At 40.1% G+C, this 20303-nt stretch overlaps 1 protein-coding gene across 4 annotated transcripts in view; it reads right to left on the bottom strand.

The window, feature by feature from the left end:
* The window catches only part of CDC42BPA (CDC42 binding protein kinase alpha), a 159157-nt gene that overhangs the window by 28073 nt on the left and 110781 nt on the right, over positions 1-20303 (bottom strand). For 2 of the 4 annotated variants that reach the window (XM_083732036.1, XM_083732033.1), the window contains exons 20-26: positions 20091-20182; positions 17531-17607; positions 9524-9562; positions 6016-6135; positions 3149-3229; positions 2350-2455; positions 1932-2068 (exon numbers count right to left, since the gene is read on the bottom strand). In XM_083732036.1, coding sequence (XP_083588162.1) covers positions 1932-2068; positions 2350-2455; positions 3149-3229; positions 6016-6135; positions 9524-9562; positions 17531-17607; positions 20091-20182 — 652 coding nt within the window. The remainder of the gene's footprint in view (positions 1-1931; positions 2069-2349; positions 2456-3148; positions 3230-6015; positions 6136-9523; positions 9563-17530; positions 17608-20090; positions 20183-20303) is intronic. The other 2 variants (XM_083732034.1, XM_083732035.1) reach the window with 2 other exon arrangements.

Here is a 20303-nt window from a genome sequence, read left to right as displayed (position 1 = left end):
AGGAGGACAACCAAATTTAAGCACAAATTCGACCTACAGCTGTGAGGCATTCACGAGCTTTTTTGTGAAGAAAGTCCTGTTGCTCCGCCGTGACCTCCCTGCCAATTTAGATACAGTGACTGAACTGGAGGCCCCTCAACTGACTTCAGGTCCAGTGTTGGACCATTTTGATTGGATTCTCCCTGCTGATGTGGATAGATTCCTCCAAGTTGGTAGGCACACAACCTGCCTCCTGGATCCGTGCCCATCTTGGCTGATTAGGGAGTGTCCAGATGTTGTACGGACCCCCCTGGTTGAAATTATCAATTTGTCCCTTGACACGGGGACATTCCCAGGGGAACTGAAGGAAGCAGTAGTGTGTCCACTCTTAAAGAAAACTTCATTATATCCCTTAGACCTATCCAATTACTGCCCAGTTTCAAATCTTCCATATCTGGGTAAGGTAACTGAGAGAGGGGTTGCTGAACAGCTTGGTAGGTTTCTGGAGGAAACATTGGCTTTAGATCCATTTTAGTCCGGTTTCCGTCCTGGTTTTGGGAACGAGACGGCTCTGGTTGCCCTAACAGATGATCTTCGTAGACAGCTGGATCGAGGTGGGTCAGGACTGCTGATCCTTTTAGATTTGTCAGCAGCCTTTGACATGGTCGATCATGATCTTCTGGACCACCGCCTCGCAGACGTGGGGATACAGGGCATAGCCCGTAACTGGCTGTGCTCTTTTATCTCTGGTCGGGGACAGAGGGTGGCACTAGGGTGGGAAATGTCATCGCGCCATTCCTTGGTGTGTGGAGTGCCGCAGAGCGCAATCCTCTCCCCAATGCTTTTTAACATCTTTATGCGCCCCCTTGCCCAGATTATCCGGAGCTTTGGGCTGGGCTGTCACCAATATGCTGATGACACTCAGCTCTATCTGCTGATGGATGGCCACACCGACTCGGCCCCGAACACACTGACCAGATGCTTGGAAGCTGTGGCTGGATGGTTTTGTGGGAGCCGATTGAAACTAAATCCTTTGAGGACAGAGGTCCTATGGCTGAGTCGGGATGGCATGGGGATGAGGGACCAACTCCCTTCTCTTGCGGGGGGCCAATTTCTTTCCGCAGGGCCTGTAAGACAGAGTTGTTCCGCCTGGCCTTTGGCTTGGAGCCAATTTGATTCCCTCCCTCTCTTTTTTCCTTTCCTTCTCCTCCTGCGATGAGGCTACATTTTAATATTTTAATGTTTCAATATTTTAATGTTGTATTTTAATTTTGTTTTTAAGTTGTAATCATTCAACTTGTTTTTATTATTGCTTGTAAGCCGCTCTGAGCCCGGCCTTGGCTGGGGAAGGCAGGGTATAAATAAAAAATTATTATTATTATTATTAGTGTGCATCTTTTTACATGAGTCAAAAGTCTGAGGAAACCTCCACGCTTTCATTCAGAAGGGCAGGCCTCTTTGAAAACATGCCCTTATTGCAATTTTTTTTCAGCTCAGTCACATTACCTAGAAACCCAGGGAAAGTTACACCACGCTTTTTGCTGTTTGTGTGCCAAACTCTATTTTATAAAGGCTTGTTTTCTCTCTGTCAGGCCCAGCCTGGCTTGGTTGGCAGTAGCCCCACTCCTGAAAGCAGTCTGGAATAGGGTAAATTACACCAGCATAATCCACTCCTGTGAATATGGCCTCCTATAATTTGGATAGCTGCAGAAATGTTTAGTGCGCATTATACTTAGCTTGAAGCAATAATATGCAATAAAAATGTGGGGATGGTAAAGTTTAGAACAGAGTAGTTCTTTTCTTATTCACACACTCAGAAAAAAATATTATATAGAAAATGAAAAGCCAAGATGATCGTCATTCCAATATAAAACAAATTGATTGATGCTGCATTATAAATTATTGTAAGAAAACTACAATCAGACCATGACATTCAGTGTTCCTATACTTACTCGGACATGGCCTTCATAAGCCGTTCCTATACCTTTCTGTGGGTCAATACCCAAAGGGCCCTTTGTCTGTTCAGGTGGAATTGGACACACCGCTGGTGCCTTGTCTGCACAGGTCACATGGCATGAAAATCCACACACTGGGAGAAAATATAGAATTCAATCAAAATATGCATTTCTCATTATTGAATATGTAACAGATTAATCTAGTAACGTATGAAAGTTATTAACATTTCTCATGTCAATCTTGTTAGTTACTTTTGCAATATCTGAATTTGGATAAGTTCCAAAACTAAACAAAAACAAGTAAATAATTTTTTTCAAACTGGTCTGGACTGTTCTTGCATCTAAAAATGTAATAATCAACAGAATAATACAATGAAATGATAATTTGCTAGATAAGATGGTAAGTCAATCTTACCTTCACAGGTACAGCCCTGTCTTATTAAGCCAACCATCAAGGATGTGCACTGATTGCATTTGGTAGGGGTATTAAAGGATTTCACTACAAACTGATGGGCCTTTGGCTGTGGAATAATGAAAACAGAAAAAGCTTAGATGACAGGTATTTTGCTCTCCAAAATTTACTCTTAAATACAAATGCTATGTGTTAAATTAATGGCCTCGTTTGCTGTGCTGATAAAAACCAGGAGGTTTTTTGTTTGTTTTTTTGTTTGGTATTACAAATTCCAGACTGTTCCCATGTCTAAAAATAGCTAAAGCATTATTGATTACTGTTCAGAGAATAAAATTGGCAGTCTAAAGAAAGCTGACCCATGTCTCAGCAGTCACGTCAGCTGTCTCTTTAAAAGGGACACTATCAAAGTTAAAATCATAAATGCAGAGTACTATTAAACATCTGTGCATTAACAAAAAGAAAAAAAGAAATATTAAAGAAAACCCTCTTTTGTATAAGCAGATGAATATACAGAAATGAAACAGGTGAAAGAGTCATTCTGTGTTTAAAGATACTGATGCTTATTTATTTTCTGTCAAGAGACAGACAGCTCTGTAATCTCAAATATCTAAGGTAAGACTGCACAGAACCAAAATCGTGAATAAACACATGATATCTGTGTTGTGAACCAGATGATTCATAAACATCCCCAGGAAACTACACGGGAAGGGCTTCAATGTTGCACTTCTGAATGATTGTTACAATGATTATGATTAATAACAATAATACTGCTGTTAATTGTTGCAAGAATTTCTTATGGTACCTTTGGCACAGAGAGTCCTGAACCAATATATGGTGACCTCATGGTTGGTGTGTGAACCGGACGCAGAGGATGATCTGAAACCTGAACATATATATGTTGAGAATTACTTAAGGTGAAAAAAGCACACCATGAAAAGGCCTTTCACAAACATAAACTTCAGCAAAAAGAGCACAAGAACTAAAGGAGGCAAATAAATGAATGATTGTACAAGTAACATGCTCATCACCTTGCTACCTAGCAAAATATTTGAACATCTTTTAAGTTCTCCTTTTCAACCTTGAGGATAGCTATGCTGACAATTGACAAATGCATTTTACTTAATGATGATTTTCAATGGATAAACTCCCAATGCTCAGTGATTTAGCAAGATAATTCACTAATATAAAACTTTCACCTTACAGCAACAACAAAAATGTATAATCTTTCTTTCCTTTGGTTTTGTAAATCAATAACATGAAATCCAGTATGCTAGCTTCCTATGATTTGGGACAGCTGTGATATTTTGCATCCATAAAGCAATTTTGGGAATTATTCATTTGGATACACACCAGTAAAAAAATGTCTCGTTTTATCAGAATATGACATCTGTGATTCATGTGGTTTGTTAGAGGTCAATGCAGGGAGATGGATATTCTAAGGAAATGCCCCCTCCCCCTCTAAGCTAACATGCTACTGATTAAATGTAGTAGAACACCTCTGCATCAATAGTGAATTCATAGTTGTACCAGAAATGTAACTGCTAACTACCAAAAAATGAAGGCCAGTTGCATTGAAAAAATGTACCTAAAGTATCTTGACACAAATGCCCTTGTAGGAGTGGCAGAAGAGTTTAGCAAAGTGCGACTAATGATAATGGCTTTTGAAAAGAAAAAGATTGTGTGTGGGGAAGATGAAGTTTTTTGCAGCATATTTCAACAAATAAGCGGGATAGCTGAGGCACTAATGCTTTTTATAAACTGGTTAAGCAATCTTAATGGTAGTTTGAGAGCATCCGATCAGTTTGTAACAAAAGGGGGATTATGGCTGCATTGGTATGGACACTTACATGGGAGTAAGTTCCACTGAACTTCTCTATAACCATGCTTAAGTTTGCACTTAAGAATAGGGGGGAAAACCTGCACCCCTAATTTCAGGGGCTGCGTTGGTATGGCCACCTGTGGCCCTCCAGATGTTGCTGGACTCCCAACTCCCATCTGCTCCAGCCAGCACAGCCAATGTTCAGGGATGATAGGAGCTGCAGTTCAACAACATTTAGAAGGCCAAACCTTAGCAATCCCTCCCTTATTTGAAAGGCTTAGTGACATTTGAAAGTCAAAAAATCCAAGGAAGAATGATTTTTTATTTTTTGGAATAGCAAGAGTATCTGTCAGTTGCAGAGATGTTGTATGAACATTAAAAGCCCAAGTAATTTCAACCAAGGGACGCAGGTGGCGCTGTGGGTAAAACCTCAGCGCCTAGGGCTTGCCGATCGAAAGGTTGGCGGTTCGAATCCCTGCGGCGGGGTGCGCTCCCGCTGCTCGGTCCCAGCACCTGCCAACCTAGCAGTTCGAAAGCACCCCTGGGTGGAAGTAGATAAATAGGGACCGCTTACTAGCGGGAAGGTAAATGGCGTTTCCGTGTGCGGCTCTGGCTCTGGCTCTGGCCAGAGCAGCGATGTCACGCTGGCCACGTGACCCGGAAGTGTCTCCGGACAGCGCTGGCCCCTGGCCTCTTGAGTGAGATGGGCGCACCAACCCCAGAGTCTGGCAAGACTGGCCCGTACGGGCAGGGGTACCTTTACCTTTACCTTTAATTTCAACCAAAATAGAAACATAGTCCAGGAATATAAGGCCAATAAACAGCCACTTTGGCTCATGGAAGGGGTTTGAGCAACCCACAATTTTTTTTCTTTCCCTTTAAACCTGATGTCATCTCCATGCAACTATAATGTATCATGAATTCTTTCCAAAATGTCTATAAGTTTCAAAAATACTTTTGCCACCCAGCATAGGAGTCTGCTTATGGTTATAAAACCCCCACAGGCCTTTGGATTCTGGCCTAAGTGTAGAACATGGTTGTAGGTTTCCAGAGGAACAATGTAGTATAATGGGTTCAGATGCGCCCCAAAAGGAACATCCCAAGAAAATATTGCAAAGATTATTTGGCAAGGTTCAGCAGCCCAGAAAAAAAGGAAGCAGCAGCAAATAGATGCAAAATGAACAAAGCAGCACTCAATCCTAGGTGCAGTTGAATATCTGAAAGGAAGCAGCGAGAGCACTCACCTTACCAAACCTCGCTGGTACCATTTCCTACCTGCTACTTGCTTTTTTACGGCAATTTCACACATTATTAAGATGGCTGCAAACCTACGTTTGCCTGGAAGTGTATATTCAACAGGGATCCGGATCCAATCCTCACAGCCTAATTATTGTGTTTTGTACAATGTACAGTGGTACCTGGGTTTATAAACTTAATCTGTTCCGGAAGTCCATTCTTAAACCGAAACCATTCTTAAACTGAGGTGTGCTTTCCCTAATGAGGCCTCCTGCCACAGGTGCCCTTCCACCATTTGGCTTCCATTCTTAGACCAAGGTAGAGTTTGCAAACCAGGACACTACTTCCGGTTTTGTGGAGTTCGTAAACCGAATAGTAAACAGGGCTGTTCTTAAACCGAGGTACCACTGCAGAAATGTGTGCTGCATTCTTTTTTCATTTACAGGCACAGCAACCCACATCTAAACAACTGCGTGTGAACTGGTCCTTGGATATAGTTTTTAAGTCTAATTTAAATCAAACACTATTCAGGGCTATTTTGCCTCCTAATTCATTCCGAACCTCTCTAACACTGTGGTGTGGGACAGACGAATCTTAAGCAAATGAGAGAGTACCTCAATTGGTTCAATGTCACTAGCTGTGGAAGGGGACCTAGATCTTGAATGAAGGTGACACTTGATATCTTCATCCCGCGAAGGCGTATTAGATAAGGTAAAATTTTCAACAGAATCAATCTAGAGAAACAACCAAGGAAAAGAAACAAGCAAAAGGAAGGGAAGAGGGAGGGGAAGAAAATTAAAAGCCACTTTTTTATTATGCACTAATTTTCTCAAAAACATAGAAATGCAAATCAGGGAGCAAAATTTTTAAAAGAAATAAATAATAATTTGCCACTCAATTTGTAAATGTTTGAGCTAGGTTACCTGCCTGCAATGGCAGCATAACATCAGTTTATCTGGCTTGTGCAGGGATTAGTAAAGTCCACTCTAAGCATTTGTTTGTTGGCAGTTGGATAGGATAATCAATTTACATAAAGTTAAGCCTGTAATAATGCTTGTGAGTCATCGAGACTGTCATATTCTTTAATTTTAAACCCCTGAATTTTGGGTTCTTTTATGAATTGCAATGGATAGCAAAAAAATATGTTAAGGTGCTTCCCCACTGTTAATTTAAATCTTGATCATTAAGGAACCATGCCAATGAATTAAGCATAACAATACATTATGATGATTATCAACAAGAAATTGCCCATCATGACATATGAAAGTATTTTGTACAAGCACACTATAACTGCTGAGTTATACGTTTTTGTTTGATTTGTAGTAGTCTGAAGTTTTCAACGCTAAGCAAAAGAAGCTAGAATATATTTTGCCTAATAAAAGAATCTCATAAAGGGTGAATATCAGAAGCAAAATAATAGAAAAAGATTCTGTTCTGCAGTGATGCCTTGATCAACATTTTCCAATTTCAATTTTTTCGGTTACTGTAATTAGAAATTGTTTGATGCTTTAGGTGTTATGCAATATTTGATTTCATCTTGTTCTGTCTATATTCATGTTAAAGATTATATTAAACACAATGGGCTAAGTCTACATATTTTCTTACACTGTTATACTAGACATGGGTTTGCTTCCTTGAAAATATATTTGAGGGAAGACAGTTTTAATTAAAAATCTAATTCCTTTATTTAGTTGAACTACAACTTTCTCATATGGGACGCTGGTGGCGCTGTGGTCTTAACCAACAGAGCCTGGGCTTCCCGATCAGAAGGTCGGTGGTTCAACTCCTTGTGAGGGGGTGAGTCCCGTTGCTCGGTCCCTGCTCCTGCCAACCTAGCAGTTTGAAAGCACGTAAAGTACAAGTAGATAAATAGGTAACGCTGAGGCGGGAAGGTAAACGGCGTTTCTGTGCGCTGCCCTGGTTCGCCAGAAGCGGCTTAGTCATGCTGACCACATGACCTGGAAAAACTGTCTGCAGACAAACACCGGCTCCCTCAGCCTATGGAGCAAGATGAGCACGCAACCCCAGAGTTGTCCGCGCCTGGGCCTAATGGTCAGGGGTACGTTTACCTTTACCTTTACAACTTTCTCATTAGTTACCAGCTCCCCCAACCTGCCCTGCCACCCCCCTCCCCATAACATAGAGTTCAGTCCAAATATTACATTTTTCTGCATAAATAACCTAGTTGCTTCAAATAAACCATCAATTGCCATTTTGGAAAACCCAACATCTTAGAATATTTTTATTTGTAATGCAATTCACTATTGTGTTTTACAAAACTGTTGGGAGATTGTGTTGTCCCAGAGAGCACAAAAATTAAACTATTTTAATTACTATAGAGGACACATCTGGGCTGTATATTATTATTATTAATATTATTATTATTATTATTAATAATAATAATACCCTCCCCAGCCACTCTGGGTAGCTTCCAACAAAATATTAAAAAACAATAGTGTGTCAAACATTAAAAGCTTCCCTACCCATTTGCCCCTTAAAAGGTATTAGTAGATAACAGCTGCATGGGCAATCTTAATGTCTGGTTTGCCTTTTCTTTTCTTTTTTTTACATGTGTTTACACTGGGCAAAGCAGCAACTGTGACACAAACCGCTGTTTGGTTCTTTTAAGAAAGATGGGAACTACAAGTTCAGAATACTATAAGCAACCAAATGCTAAACAACACGCCAGCTTGATACATATAAACTGTTTCAAGCAGTGCAGCAATCAGCGGCAGAAATTATTTTCTATGCTCAGCATTTAAAAAAAAATGCACTCCTCTCTGAATATCAGGAATTATATTTTCTTTATAAATTACTGTACTAAAGAAGGCTTTATTTCTACATTTTTTGAAAATATTGCTTGTAAATACTGAACATCTATTGGAGGAATTGTTGAAGCTCTTCCCATCTCCTCTGAGGGCTGTGCCTAACATTGTTCCCAGGGAAGGCTGCTGCATACATACTTTGGCAAAGCCTCACAATATCATATGCCTTATCTATGTGTCAGCACGGAGGAAATATAATCGGAGGATTTGCACATATCTAAGCCCCCCACCCCAAAATTGGTGCTTTCCTTCATTCCTCCTCCCAAATAAAGGACAAGGGAAATGCAAAAAACTGGTTTGCACATGCTGCTTGCACCTTCTATGTACATTGTTCAAATAACCAGAGCTTTCAACACAGTCCAGAAAGTACCATTACACTCATAGATCTAGTAATTGGCCTTCAGCTATTCATGCACTGATACACCCTAATCCGAGAGCAAAAGGTTACTGGGTGAAGAAGTCCCTCATCAAAGAGGGACCTAATGTAGGTGTGTGCAGTGTCCTGTACTGAAAACACACACTGCCTATTCAATTACCAGTTTTCTCAAGTTGCATAGTGCTCATCACCTGTTCAAACTGTTGAGTCGGAAGGGATCGAAGGGGCCCTCTAGCACACACACACACATCCTGCACTATGCAGGAATGTTAGGTTGTGTGAATTGGCTTCTAGACTAGGTCACGGTTGTGTTTTTTTCTGCCCAATAAACAGACAACTAAAACTGAAAACACCATTAGTATCCTTGACAATAAGCTGGGTGAGGCACCGTTCTGCTTGCTCTCAGGTAGGACCCATTGTGTTTAGGACAGAATCACAGCAATAGTAAGAATAACTGAATTTGATTACTGATTTTAAGTTCAGTGTCTCCTTATTTAGAAAGAAAAAATCAAATTAATCTACCAAGACAAAAACTTCTGTATTATCTTGTCTTGCTACCGGTGTTTCCTACAGGAAGCAAGGCAGACGAAGAAGTGGGTTTTAATTCTGTTTATAATCATGCACTGCAACCTAATTAGTTTTAACGACTCCAGTTTGCCGTCATCTTTTGTTTCTGTGACATTCGAGTGCCAAGAGTGCAACATTAAAAAACGGAAACGCCACACACATTCTCCAGAACTTTTACTTAAACAGTATTGAATGCAATGAAAGTACAGGAGCAGCAGTAGCACAAGACAAGCAGCAGGATAAATATGCAAGGCATAAACAGCACCAACAAAAATGGTCTACATTAAACAAAGGAAAAAGCATGTGCATCATAGGCAAAACTAAAAGGCCACACACAGCAAGACATCCTCTTACACGTCTGCCTTTGTGAGCTGGAATACAGGAAGGAGAGCGCTTTAACAGAGAAAGGAGGAGACTGTTAACAGAACGAAACAGAAAGGCACATAATCCAGATCCAAATTTCTATCACAAGACACATACAGTAATATGTACAATACTTTGAATTGTGAGGACAGAGACATGTAATAGGGACTTCTTTTTTAAAAGGAAACCAAAAGAACTAAATATAGGAGAACAATTTTTCAAACTTGCATGTTCATAACAGCCACTTCTCTCACAACTATTTTAAGGGCCAAACTAAACAGAAAGTTAGTTAAATGTATCTTTGTATTTAACATGACTTTTTTTTGAAAAGGTGAATAACATCAGCTGGGGAAGAGTGATAATTATCAGGTTTTTATCAGGCAGAGAGAGGCAATTTAACCCCTTTCCTCTGTGATGCAATTCCTCTCCACTACTGTCATTGAGAGAACTTCTCCCCAAAGCAAATCATGATCTTCATGTGAGCGCCAAAAGTGTTCTGCTTACAATGCAGCTACGAACCTTTCCTAATAAGTGCTCAAATCCTTAGAAATGCTCAAAGTCTTTCAACTCAGACTGATAAAAAGGTCATTTGGCATAGGCTTGAATAATTTGTGACCTGCTAAATTAACTATACATTATGGCTTGCTATGTCTTGGCAATCCCACAGTTTTGCAATTTAAGGCTGTTAAGTTGTGGGCTGACATAGCCGACGACCAGCGATTTCTCCAAATAGCTCTTTATTTCGTAAGCTGGAATAGAACTGACTGCAAACAGCTCAGCCGGCCTGCTTTTATAGGCAGCCGGCTGTCAACATTGTAACAACAACAGCCCAGAGTTCCCGCCTAAAATAACTGACGCGGACCTGAGGGAAAACTATCTACAGACCTGAGTGAAAACTATATACAGTATCCCCCTGCTGGCCCAGGGTGAAACTTCACTACATAACAAAGGCCTTTCAGGTTTCTCAGTGGCCAGTGATATATAGCTGAATAGGTTACATTTGGCAGCTGTGTAGGCTTGACCTAGAGGCTATATAGAAAGTTCATTGTGGCAAGACTACATCTGCAAGGCAATAGAAATGACTGAGCATGATCTGACTCCATGTGAGAAGAAATCAACTCAGGAACACAAGGAACACCGTTACTTACCAGTAATGAAAGTTTTTTGACACATGACTGTATATTCACATTTAGGGGTCCCCTAAGCCAAGTCTGTAAATGATAGGGCAGCCAGCATACAAACTACTCTGCCCCTTCTTTCCCCCCCACAAAATGTGCCATAAGGTACTGGTAAAGTAGGAAGGAAGGCTCTGGTAATACTTCAGTTCCTTCCAACTTCTTTGCTAAGCTTTCATTTTAACTTGATCAAGAAGGAAAGATGGATACACAAGGATGTATGCAATTACTGGGAAACAGCTCTGCGTTCCTCAGGTGATGCTCCTCACCTATGGAAGACAAGGCAGCAATTCTTTGCAAAGAAAGGTAATATGGGGAACTAACTGAAAACTGAACCATAAAAAAAATTAAAACATTTCAATGGTCTAATGATAAAAAATAAAATAATCTTTTTTTCAAATATTATATTGCTACCGAGAGTCAGGATGGTGTAGGGCAGGAGGTTAAAATTCCTGCTAAGCCATGAAGCTAAGTGTCATGGCCCACCCTGAGGACTCTGGTGAGGACCATGAGTGCAAGCAAGAGGCCATGAATCAGAGCTCTCCAACTCGAGCCCCCAACTTGGAACTGGGCCCTTCTGTTGAAAATCTTCCTCAAAGTTTTGCAGGCTCCCTCTACCTTGGCTCAGAGGGAGGAGGCTGGACCACTGAATGGCAGGGAGGCCCCTTCAATGATGGCAGAGAGAGGGAGCACCATGGCACAGTCCGAGGTGTCAAAGGAGGAGGAAATGCTGGCATAGTCTCAAAAGAAGCAGACCCAGCCCCCCAGAAGGTGCATTTTCAAATCAGGTGGATTTATGAATTTTGCTTTCAACAGTTGTTGTTTTTTTTAAAGAGAGAGAGCATTTAGAACATATTTTTAAAATCCTATAATAGAGGGCAACTTAACGCTACCTGCTATCCTTGTTAATAGAATCATATTGGAGTGGTTGGGGCAAAATGAAGACAGTCACTGTTAAAAATTAGCACTGCTTAAAAATGTTAAGGATAATCTGGCAGTTTTACGATAGGAGCACAAACTTTGTAATATGATCATAAACCTACTGATGGTTGAGAAACATTTTACTTTTCTTGCCCTACTATTCTTTCTTATAGAACATGATGTAAAGCATCTTAAATTTATAAAAAATCTATGCTAGTTTAAATTTCTCTTTCTAATGAGGGGATCTCAGCTCAAGACACCCCAGGACTCTTCTGTTAATGTAACTTTCATTCCAAGGACAGTCTTCAATGATTACTGCACACCTTCCTAGCCTCCTTTTTTTCCTTCTTAAATGAATTTGACCTTACTGTATCCAAAGTATGAAATCAGCAGTCTGAGGACTTCTGCTTACTGTGATATATTTGTAGGGCAAGATTGAAGGATGATGGTTCTATATGACCGTATATGTGTGCATGGACATATTGATAGACCCAGGAACTATTGAGGCTGAGTTAGTGGGTATCTGACTAGGGAAGGGGGAATCGTTTGGGAGGAATCTTTCTAATTCTAGATATTTTGATACTTGCATTGAACTGCACTGAACCAATTTTATTTATTTAATTGTATTGAATTATGGAATAATGACAAAATGCACATCTTTTGAAAAAGCAAACTTAGAATGTTCTTGAAGAAGATGGGCTAACTGTGCAGCAGGTCCTCAGTGAGCTACCTCTAGAAGGAGACAAAATGTAATGCAACAGCACCAATGACTCATTTTCACAGTGGGTTATTTGTTCTCCTTCCATCTGCAGTCTACTGTTAAGTGCAGCTGCGAACCTAGACACTTATCTTTCCCTAGTAAAAATAGAAAAATTATATGTTTCCTTGTTAGCCTAATTAAAGTAAGCTGCAATTGTTCATAGTTTTGTTTAAGTATATAAATTATTTGCCTGGGAAAAACACAAACTTGTGTATTGTGTGTAACAGAACAAATGGAAAGGTAGCAAAGATGGGGCGGTGCTCCCTCAAAAGAATCAGGTAAAGTGGCCTCTGTGGCTTGAAGCGCCTTTCAATAGCTGTGGTGACTTTACCCAGCTGGAGTTAGCTTGGCTACAGTTAGCTATTGCCAGGGACTGGCTGGACACTGAAGGGTGGTGGCTGGTTACTGATGAGTGGGCACCAGGAGAAGCGAAATCAGAGACTGACTTTGAAGAAGGGATCTGTGATCTGGGGGAGCCTGTAACAGCCAGGAGACGAGAATTCTATTATTAATAAAGGGGTTGTTTTAAATCTCAGTATGTGGAGACTTCTCCTTCACAGTAAGCAGTTTGTCTGAAGCGGCTAGAAATCTAGCATTACCATGATGCACAAATCCACTGACTATTCATCTACAGCCCCCTTTAAATGGATTTACTACCAAGAGCCTCTTAATATAAGCAGACAATGCACCCCAATTCTTGAAATCAGCACAAATCAATTTCCATTTTATGATTGCAGCATGCATATGAAGGAAACATCCCGCTAGTCAGTGCCCTTGTTTGCACGTAACTCTGAGCCAGACCATAGCTTAGCACAAATGAGAAAAAGGTGCAGGACAAACCTTGGTTGCAGCTCAACATTTGCCAGGAGAGAGCTAAACCACAAGCATGCTAAGCTAAATTACAGCTTAGCTTAGAGAAACACAGCAACAAAATACCCGAGGAGGTGAAAAGCAGCCGTGATCTCCTTTCCACATACTTGTTTGTTCATGCTATGCCAAGGTTTGGCTTAGCGTGATGTGTTAACAGGGCCAATATCTCAATTAGCTAACTCTTCAGCAGCTACAATCTTCTGAAAACTCAAGTTGTGTGGTAGATTTCATCAGTGTGCTTGGGCAAATTAGTTAAGCTACTGTGAACATAGAACTATTGTTGTGTAATAATGTGCAAATATATGCACAATTTCATCAGTGTGCTTGGGCAAATTAGTTAAGCTACTGTGAACATAGAACTATTGTTGTGTAATAATGTGCAAATATATGCACAATGCTGTTACTATAGTTGAAATCAATTAAACAAGCACTTATAATGAAGGCAAGTAGGATACCGTTCAGAAACAAATGGTAAGCAACAGAAAACAAAAACCTTTCTTACACTCATGTAAAATAGAGGTTTTGAAGCTCTGTTTTGTATCTAGACCTTATCTATCATTTTTACCCAAAAGGTCTACTTTATATAGCTTGCAATCCTCTAAGCCCTGTTGAATCAGAGTGCCTTTGAAATGTAGTGAAGATAAAAATCCAATCTAGGTTTGTATCCTAGTAAGTCAAGAGTTGATCCAGAGAAATCAAATCAATGCACCTAAATTAGTCAGGATTAACTGATGTCCACTGATTTCCACAGGTCTTCTCTAAGTATGACCTAGTTGGATAAAACCCTAAATCTGTAAATAGGACAGAAAAGTGCACTGCTGAACTCTCAAGTCCATTTTAAAAGACAAATTCTTTTTTGCTCCTTGTTAACTCAGATAGTTGTCAAATACTTCAATGGTGAAAATCACAAGCACAATGATGACATAACAAGCACTAGAGCACAGTACTACTCACACAATAACTGGATGTATACTTCTGAAACATTTTTTTATCAGAATATGAGTATTCACTGCACCCTCTTTACATCACCATTCTCTATGGACTCCCATATTCAGTGGTAAGAATATTTTTTCTACCACATGGTTGTATTTAATGTTTTTTTCAAAAGGAGCTGGGATTACAACATTCCTAGTCTTTAATTTATTGATCCACTACAAAAATCCTTGCAATAAAATAATGCAGTCAATTTGAAAAACATCCATTAGCTGGTATAAAATCAGTTAGGTTAATAATTTCGTCAATGTCCAATATTAAAAAGTAAAATAAAAATGGATGGTGTTAAGAATCATAATGCTTAGTTGCCATCTGAAATTCAAAAAGTCTGCAGAAATCACTGATATGAAGGGAAAGAAACTGAGCAGAGGAAAGAAAACAGCCACAAAGCAAAGGAAGATAATACACTTACACTCACCCAAAACAAAAACCAAATTGCAGAAATATATTTTAAAGGTCAACTTCTGACCAAACAATATCAATAACAATGTAGAAAATATTAGGGCAGAGTGAGTGTGAGGCATCTCAGCTCCTTCTCATAGCAAAACAAAGCAACAGACACATACACAAATGCATGCCATTAAAAAAGAACTATATTGATAAATACTCAGGATTTAAACATATCAGGAGCACTAAAACCTTCTGTAGATTTTCATGCTCTTGATGGCATGGCTTGTTAAAGTGACTGCATTACTATTCAAATTTGCCAAATCAATCTGATTTCTACTGAATAATTTGCTGGTTTGACTTACGTCATCCATAAAATCAATCAATGAGGATGATGAAGAAGAAAAGGAATCCTATTTTAACGTATAGAGCAGTAAAGAAACAGAAACAGATAGATGAAAACTTCTGTTTTGTGAAAATAACCAGCACCGCCATACTGTTGAGAAATCAAGTGAAGAAAGATTCCAAATGATTTACATATTATTATTTTTTAGTATACCTTTTGAACAGCTTTTGTTAACTGACTATTATTCTACCAATATTACATAGTAGTTTAATTATATTAAAGACAGTGTAAGGGAACACAGGATTGTTGGAACAATATAGACTCTTTAGGTTTGCTGTACCTTTAGGAGAATTATGCAGATGTGGAATGTGCCATTAATTGTCATAATTTCTTAGTGGCAGGATTTTACTATCCAAACTAACAAAATGTCTGTGGCCATAAAGATGGGCTACATCTGTGTGGCTGGGCAAGTGACAGCAACAGCTTCCTTTTCCAGCTCCAATTTTTCTTCCATTTGCCCTTGCTTCCCCACCTCCTCAATCAATTGGGACCTTCACCCCAGTCCATAATCTCATCTGTGTTTAGATCCCAGGTCCCTGCCTTTACTCAGTCCCCTTTGCTTCAGCTATAGTACATTGCTGTGGTCATGTTAGTAAGGTATCCGCCCAATAGTGATAAAGCACAATGTGTAAACCATAGAACAAATCTTGGTTACAGCTCATGGCTTGCCTGGAGAGAGCTGTCCCAAGCTCAGGTTGGGACAACATACTAAACCAAACAATGGCTGATCGATTTGTGCTTAGCATGGTTTGGCTGAATATAACATGTGATCTTGGCCAATGTGTCTCTTTCTTCCTCAAATTGAGTTCTATTTCTCAGTTGTGCTTACAAGCCCTGTTTAATGCCCAATAAGCACTGGACGCCTTAACCAGAGGCGCTTTGGCCCATAGATTGCAGCAAAATACTGGGCAAGGTTTTGCCCAGTATCTTCTCTGTGTGATGGGCTCATGGGAAAAAGCTGTCCCATGAGCCCTTGCTGCAGAAGGGAGGGGAAAGCCTAACGCTGCTTCCCCTGGAGCTCACAGTCATTTTGCTTTGAGAGCTTTCTGCCCATCCACCCTTGGGTTAGCGCCTTAACTGAGCAATTTTGGACTGGAAAGGAATTTCTCTCTCTCAACGTGATTGGCACTTGGTTGGGGTTTTTTTTGCCTTAACCTCGGTGAAATTATGGCTTTCCTTTGTTAGGTAGAAGAATGTTGTTTGTATGAGGGTGGAAATGGCATTGGTCAGGATCAACATTGTATAGGGGGGCCCCCACAAGGGGCCCAAGAAGGAGCACTGACCATGGCAAACCCAAGTGTGGGTTTAGTATCTGCCTGGTTGGAATCTGCACTCAGGTCCGCCAGTGAGACCTTGCTTGCTTGGCTTGCACCACAGCAAGATTCAACACTGGCTGATTCCTGTCGTACGGGTTTGGAGTGATCCTAACCCAGCGGATCCATTCCATCAACATGCGGCTTGTGGAATGATGAACTGATCCTGGGACCCAATGCCATGCCAACCCTTGCCCCCCCTGCTGGTGTCAATAAAGATTTGGCCTGATTTTATCCCATCACTATTGTACGGTCTGGTTATTTTGCTGCTCTGTCCTGAGTTTTCTAAACATTTTAAGCACGGCGTCCTTAAATGTAAAGTGTGTAGATCGCTGAGTGCTAAGAATACAAAGAAGCCTAAGAAGAGGTGTCACGCTTGCTGGCGTGACAAAAGCACTATCATCCTCAAACAGGACAAAGCAATGCTATTCTTGCACGCAGTTCCTAAAGTGAAGGGGCATTTGGGTGAAATTTTGCAGGTTGCTTAGACACAATCTATTATCTTGCACTTTGTCTTGGTTTTCTAATCTCATCTGTGCTAAGGAAGCAGTTCAGAAAACAAAGGGAGACAAGAGGTCGCAGTATTTTATGAAACTATTCTGTTCTGTATTTTCCATTCATAATAGAATGAGACAGAAATATTGTTAAAAGTAAGATTTGTACCTAAGTGTTTTACATAATAGGGCCCTTACTTTATTTGAACAAGGAAGACAATGGAATCCACAATACTTTTCATTTCTATTTTAAGATATGAAAAGACATGAAAATAAATGCCTAAAATAAATTATCTGAGAAAATAACAGAATCTGGAGGGTTTCTGCTTTACTACATGTCTGAAGTAAATTTCTGATTTGAACATATGGGAGTTGCAATTAAAAGGTCCCTATAGAAATGCATGGAAATAATGCAATAAAATACAACACAGTATCAAAACCTAAGTATAAGACAAATAATACACGTTCCTTAGAGATCCAAGGCTGCAATGCTATATACATTTACACAGGAGCATGCATCACTGAACTCAAGGTGACTTGCTTCTGAATAGACATGATAGGCTTGCATGGTGAATTTCCCCCCAACACATAAGTGTAGCTATTATTTCAAAGCAGTAGTGACCACAAACCAAATATGCATATGACATCAAAATATATAATACATCAGCTGTTTACTTACTTCAAATTGATCCAGAGCAGAGGTAGGCGCATTCAAAAATGCCAAGAAAGAATTCTGTGAGTCTTGGTGCTTTACACCTAGAAAACAGCAGCAAGTCTTTAACCTACAGAAAATGGCCAACTGGGTCATTGTCTATGGGTTGTCCTTCTTGAGTTATCTCTGTTGCTACTCCAAAATGCACCAGCTTGCTCCACAGCTCAGGAAAAGAAAAAGGAAGCAGAGCTGTAACACTCCAAAGTACAACATCATGTCATTTGCAACAAGATCTTAAAATAATTAAGTTTGCATATTAATTTATTAGCATCTTTTTCTAATTCTCATACTTACAACCATTGTACTTAAAGTTCTTAGAGCTACATCCTCTGGATACAATGAAGATTTCCAGTACTGGTGCAAGTGCACAACTGGTAAACCTCATTGCATCTGAGAACTATTCTCTGGCCTTATATATCAAGAGCTGCTGTACCACGACTTACAAAACTCTGGCCCCTGCAGCAGCAAAAAAACCACTAGTACCATGGCAGTTGAAACAGTTTTTTTTTTTAGGATCAGATTGTATAACTAAGGACTCAGCTAGACTAGTAAAGAAAAAGTGTTTTATATGCATTGTATATGTGATATAACACTGTGACACCAGATGGCATTCTGGAGGGACTGTCTTTCCCTACCGGATTTCCCTGTATGAGTTTACAACGAGTTTAACTGAATCACTTCTTTTGATGTGTCTAGATCCAACCTAAGACAGAGTAGGGTTAAGTTTACAGATTCACAGAGCTATATTGGTTTGGCCCGCTTATCTCTCCGTTCACAAATGCAGCTCTTACCACACTCTACCATTAAAGGGATTCCCTTCTATCTGCTCCTCCAACAAATATAACTTCCTGGGCCTTTTCTTGGGTGGTTTTAAATTTAAACTGAGTGAAACATTTGTCCAGTGCAACTAGTGTTCCATGGACAGTTTTTCAGAGGAGATTCCCCACTATGAAGCTATCCAAACAGTACTGTATTCTACCCTACTACTGATTTGTCACAAGGACTTCACTGTGCCCTTTTGAAAGAGCAGCTAATAAGAAGCACCCGTGGGCTTAAATCAGATGTATGCGTAATAACTCAGCTAAGTAAACACGTATTTTGATCATGAAAACTCACCATCATCAATGGGGCAAAAGCACAACAATTAAAATGAATAGGATGATAGTACATGAAGGAATCTTTTAAGGCCTTAAAGGTAAAACACAGAATCTAGAGGAAGCTCAGAAAAAATTACAAAATGAAAATAGAGAGTTGAAAAAGGAATGTGATAAGATAAGGAAAGAAACAGCAGATCTGAAAGCACAGCAGGATTCAACTTTGGACTCTATTGCGATGTTGCAAATGCAGAGAAGGGAGAATACCCTAAGATTCAGAGGACTAACGGAGGACGCAGAGGAAACTCACCATCATCAATGGGGCAAAAGCACAACAATTAAAATGAATAGGATGATAGTACATGAAGGAATCAACTTTTTCTATCTTAATGTTCAGCCCTTGATTGTGGTATTGTTTAAGTTGTAACCAGTGAGGGTTTTTTTAAAATGAAAAATAGGTGCCAGTACACACCGCCACCATCCTGCTTGCTCCCCCCCCCCGCTCCCACCCCCACGTTTGCTGCTTCCTCCTCTGTCGCTGTTGCTTCCTGTGGAAGGCACAGCCTCCCAGAGGCACTTTGGTGCAACCCTTACAATCGCCAAACCACTTTCCAGGGAAGTGCCTGACAATCGTAAAAGTCGCACCAAAGCGTCTCTGCTCAGACGAGACTTTTATGATCACCAGGCACCTTCCTGGAAGGCACTTTGGCAATCATAAGGGTCGTGGCAAAGCACCTCTGGGAGCCTGTGCCTGCAGCCGCAGGAAACAGCAGCAATGGAAGAGGAGCAAGCGGCAAAGGTGTGTTGGGAGAGAGGCACAAGTGAATCGGGGGGCAGGCAAGCGGTGGCGGCAAGATGGTGGCTGGGGGAAAAGAGGTGGTGGTACTCTGTGCCAACAGAAAAAAACACTGGGTGTAACCCAGAATGGCACTGGTAAACAATGAAGAGCAAAGTAAACAAACAAACAAACAAACAAAGAGAATGATTGTAGGAGCAATCGATAAGACATTTATTTTTGAGAAAATAATTTATAATTTATTTTCCCACTCTATAAGACTACTCTAGGTGGCTTGTGGCTTAAATCAAAAGAATTGGCACATTTTAAATTATTTCTTCACCATACGATACATAAAATATCTGAGTTGTAACTACTCATTATGCCAGCAACTTTTTATTAAATAGCGATCAACTGCTGTATAGTACAAAAACAAAAGGATTTGGAAGAAAGACTTTATGAACCAAGACAACTGTGCTTCTGTATTTTTATACCAGCTGTGGGTACATCTTATCATGTAAGAGCTATGATGGTATCTTAGAAGCCAGAGTCCATATTCTGTCAGCACACTCTAAGACGCCGTTCTTATTTGATAAGATATACCCAACTGCTGTGGAGTGGGTTTTGCCTTCCTTTATTTGGACACCAATTCTCGTACCCTTTTCTGATCGGAGTTCTTCTGTCTCTTTTTTCAGTCTCTCTATTTCTGACAATAGGTCAGAGTTCTTCTTGTCAGATTCCTGTAGTTTGCTTTATACAAATAAAAAGAGAGAGAGATGAGAGAGATCCAATTAGTAAGGACCATGTTATTTAATCGTTACTTTGAACATACTTTTTCAGCACTGTTCAGTCAAGATCAATGTCAGCCACG

This window comes from Podarcis gaigeae (genome assembly GCF_964106915.1).
Source record: "Podarcis gaigeae genome assembly, chromosome: 3".
NCBI classification, from domain to species: domain Eukaryota; kingdom Metazoa; phylum Chordata; class Lepidosauria; order Squamata; family Lacertidae; genus Podarcis; species Podarcis gaigeae.
The sequence above is the reverse complement of the archived record's forward strand: the minus strand, read 5'-3'. Positions and strand labels throughout refer to the sequence as shown.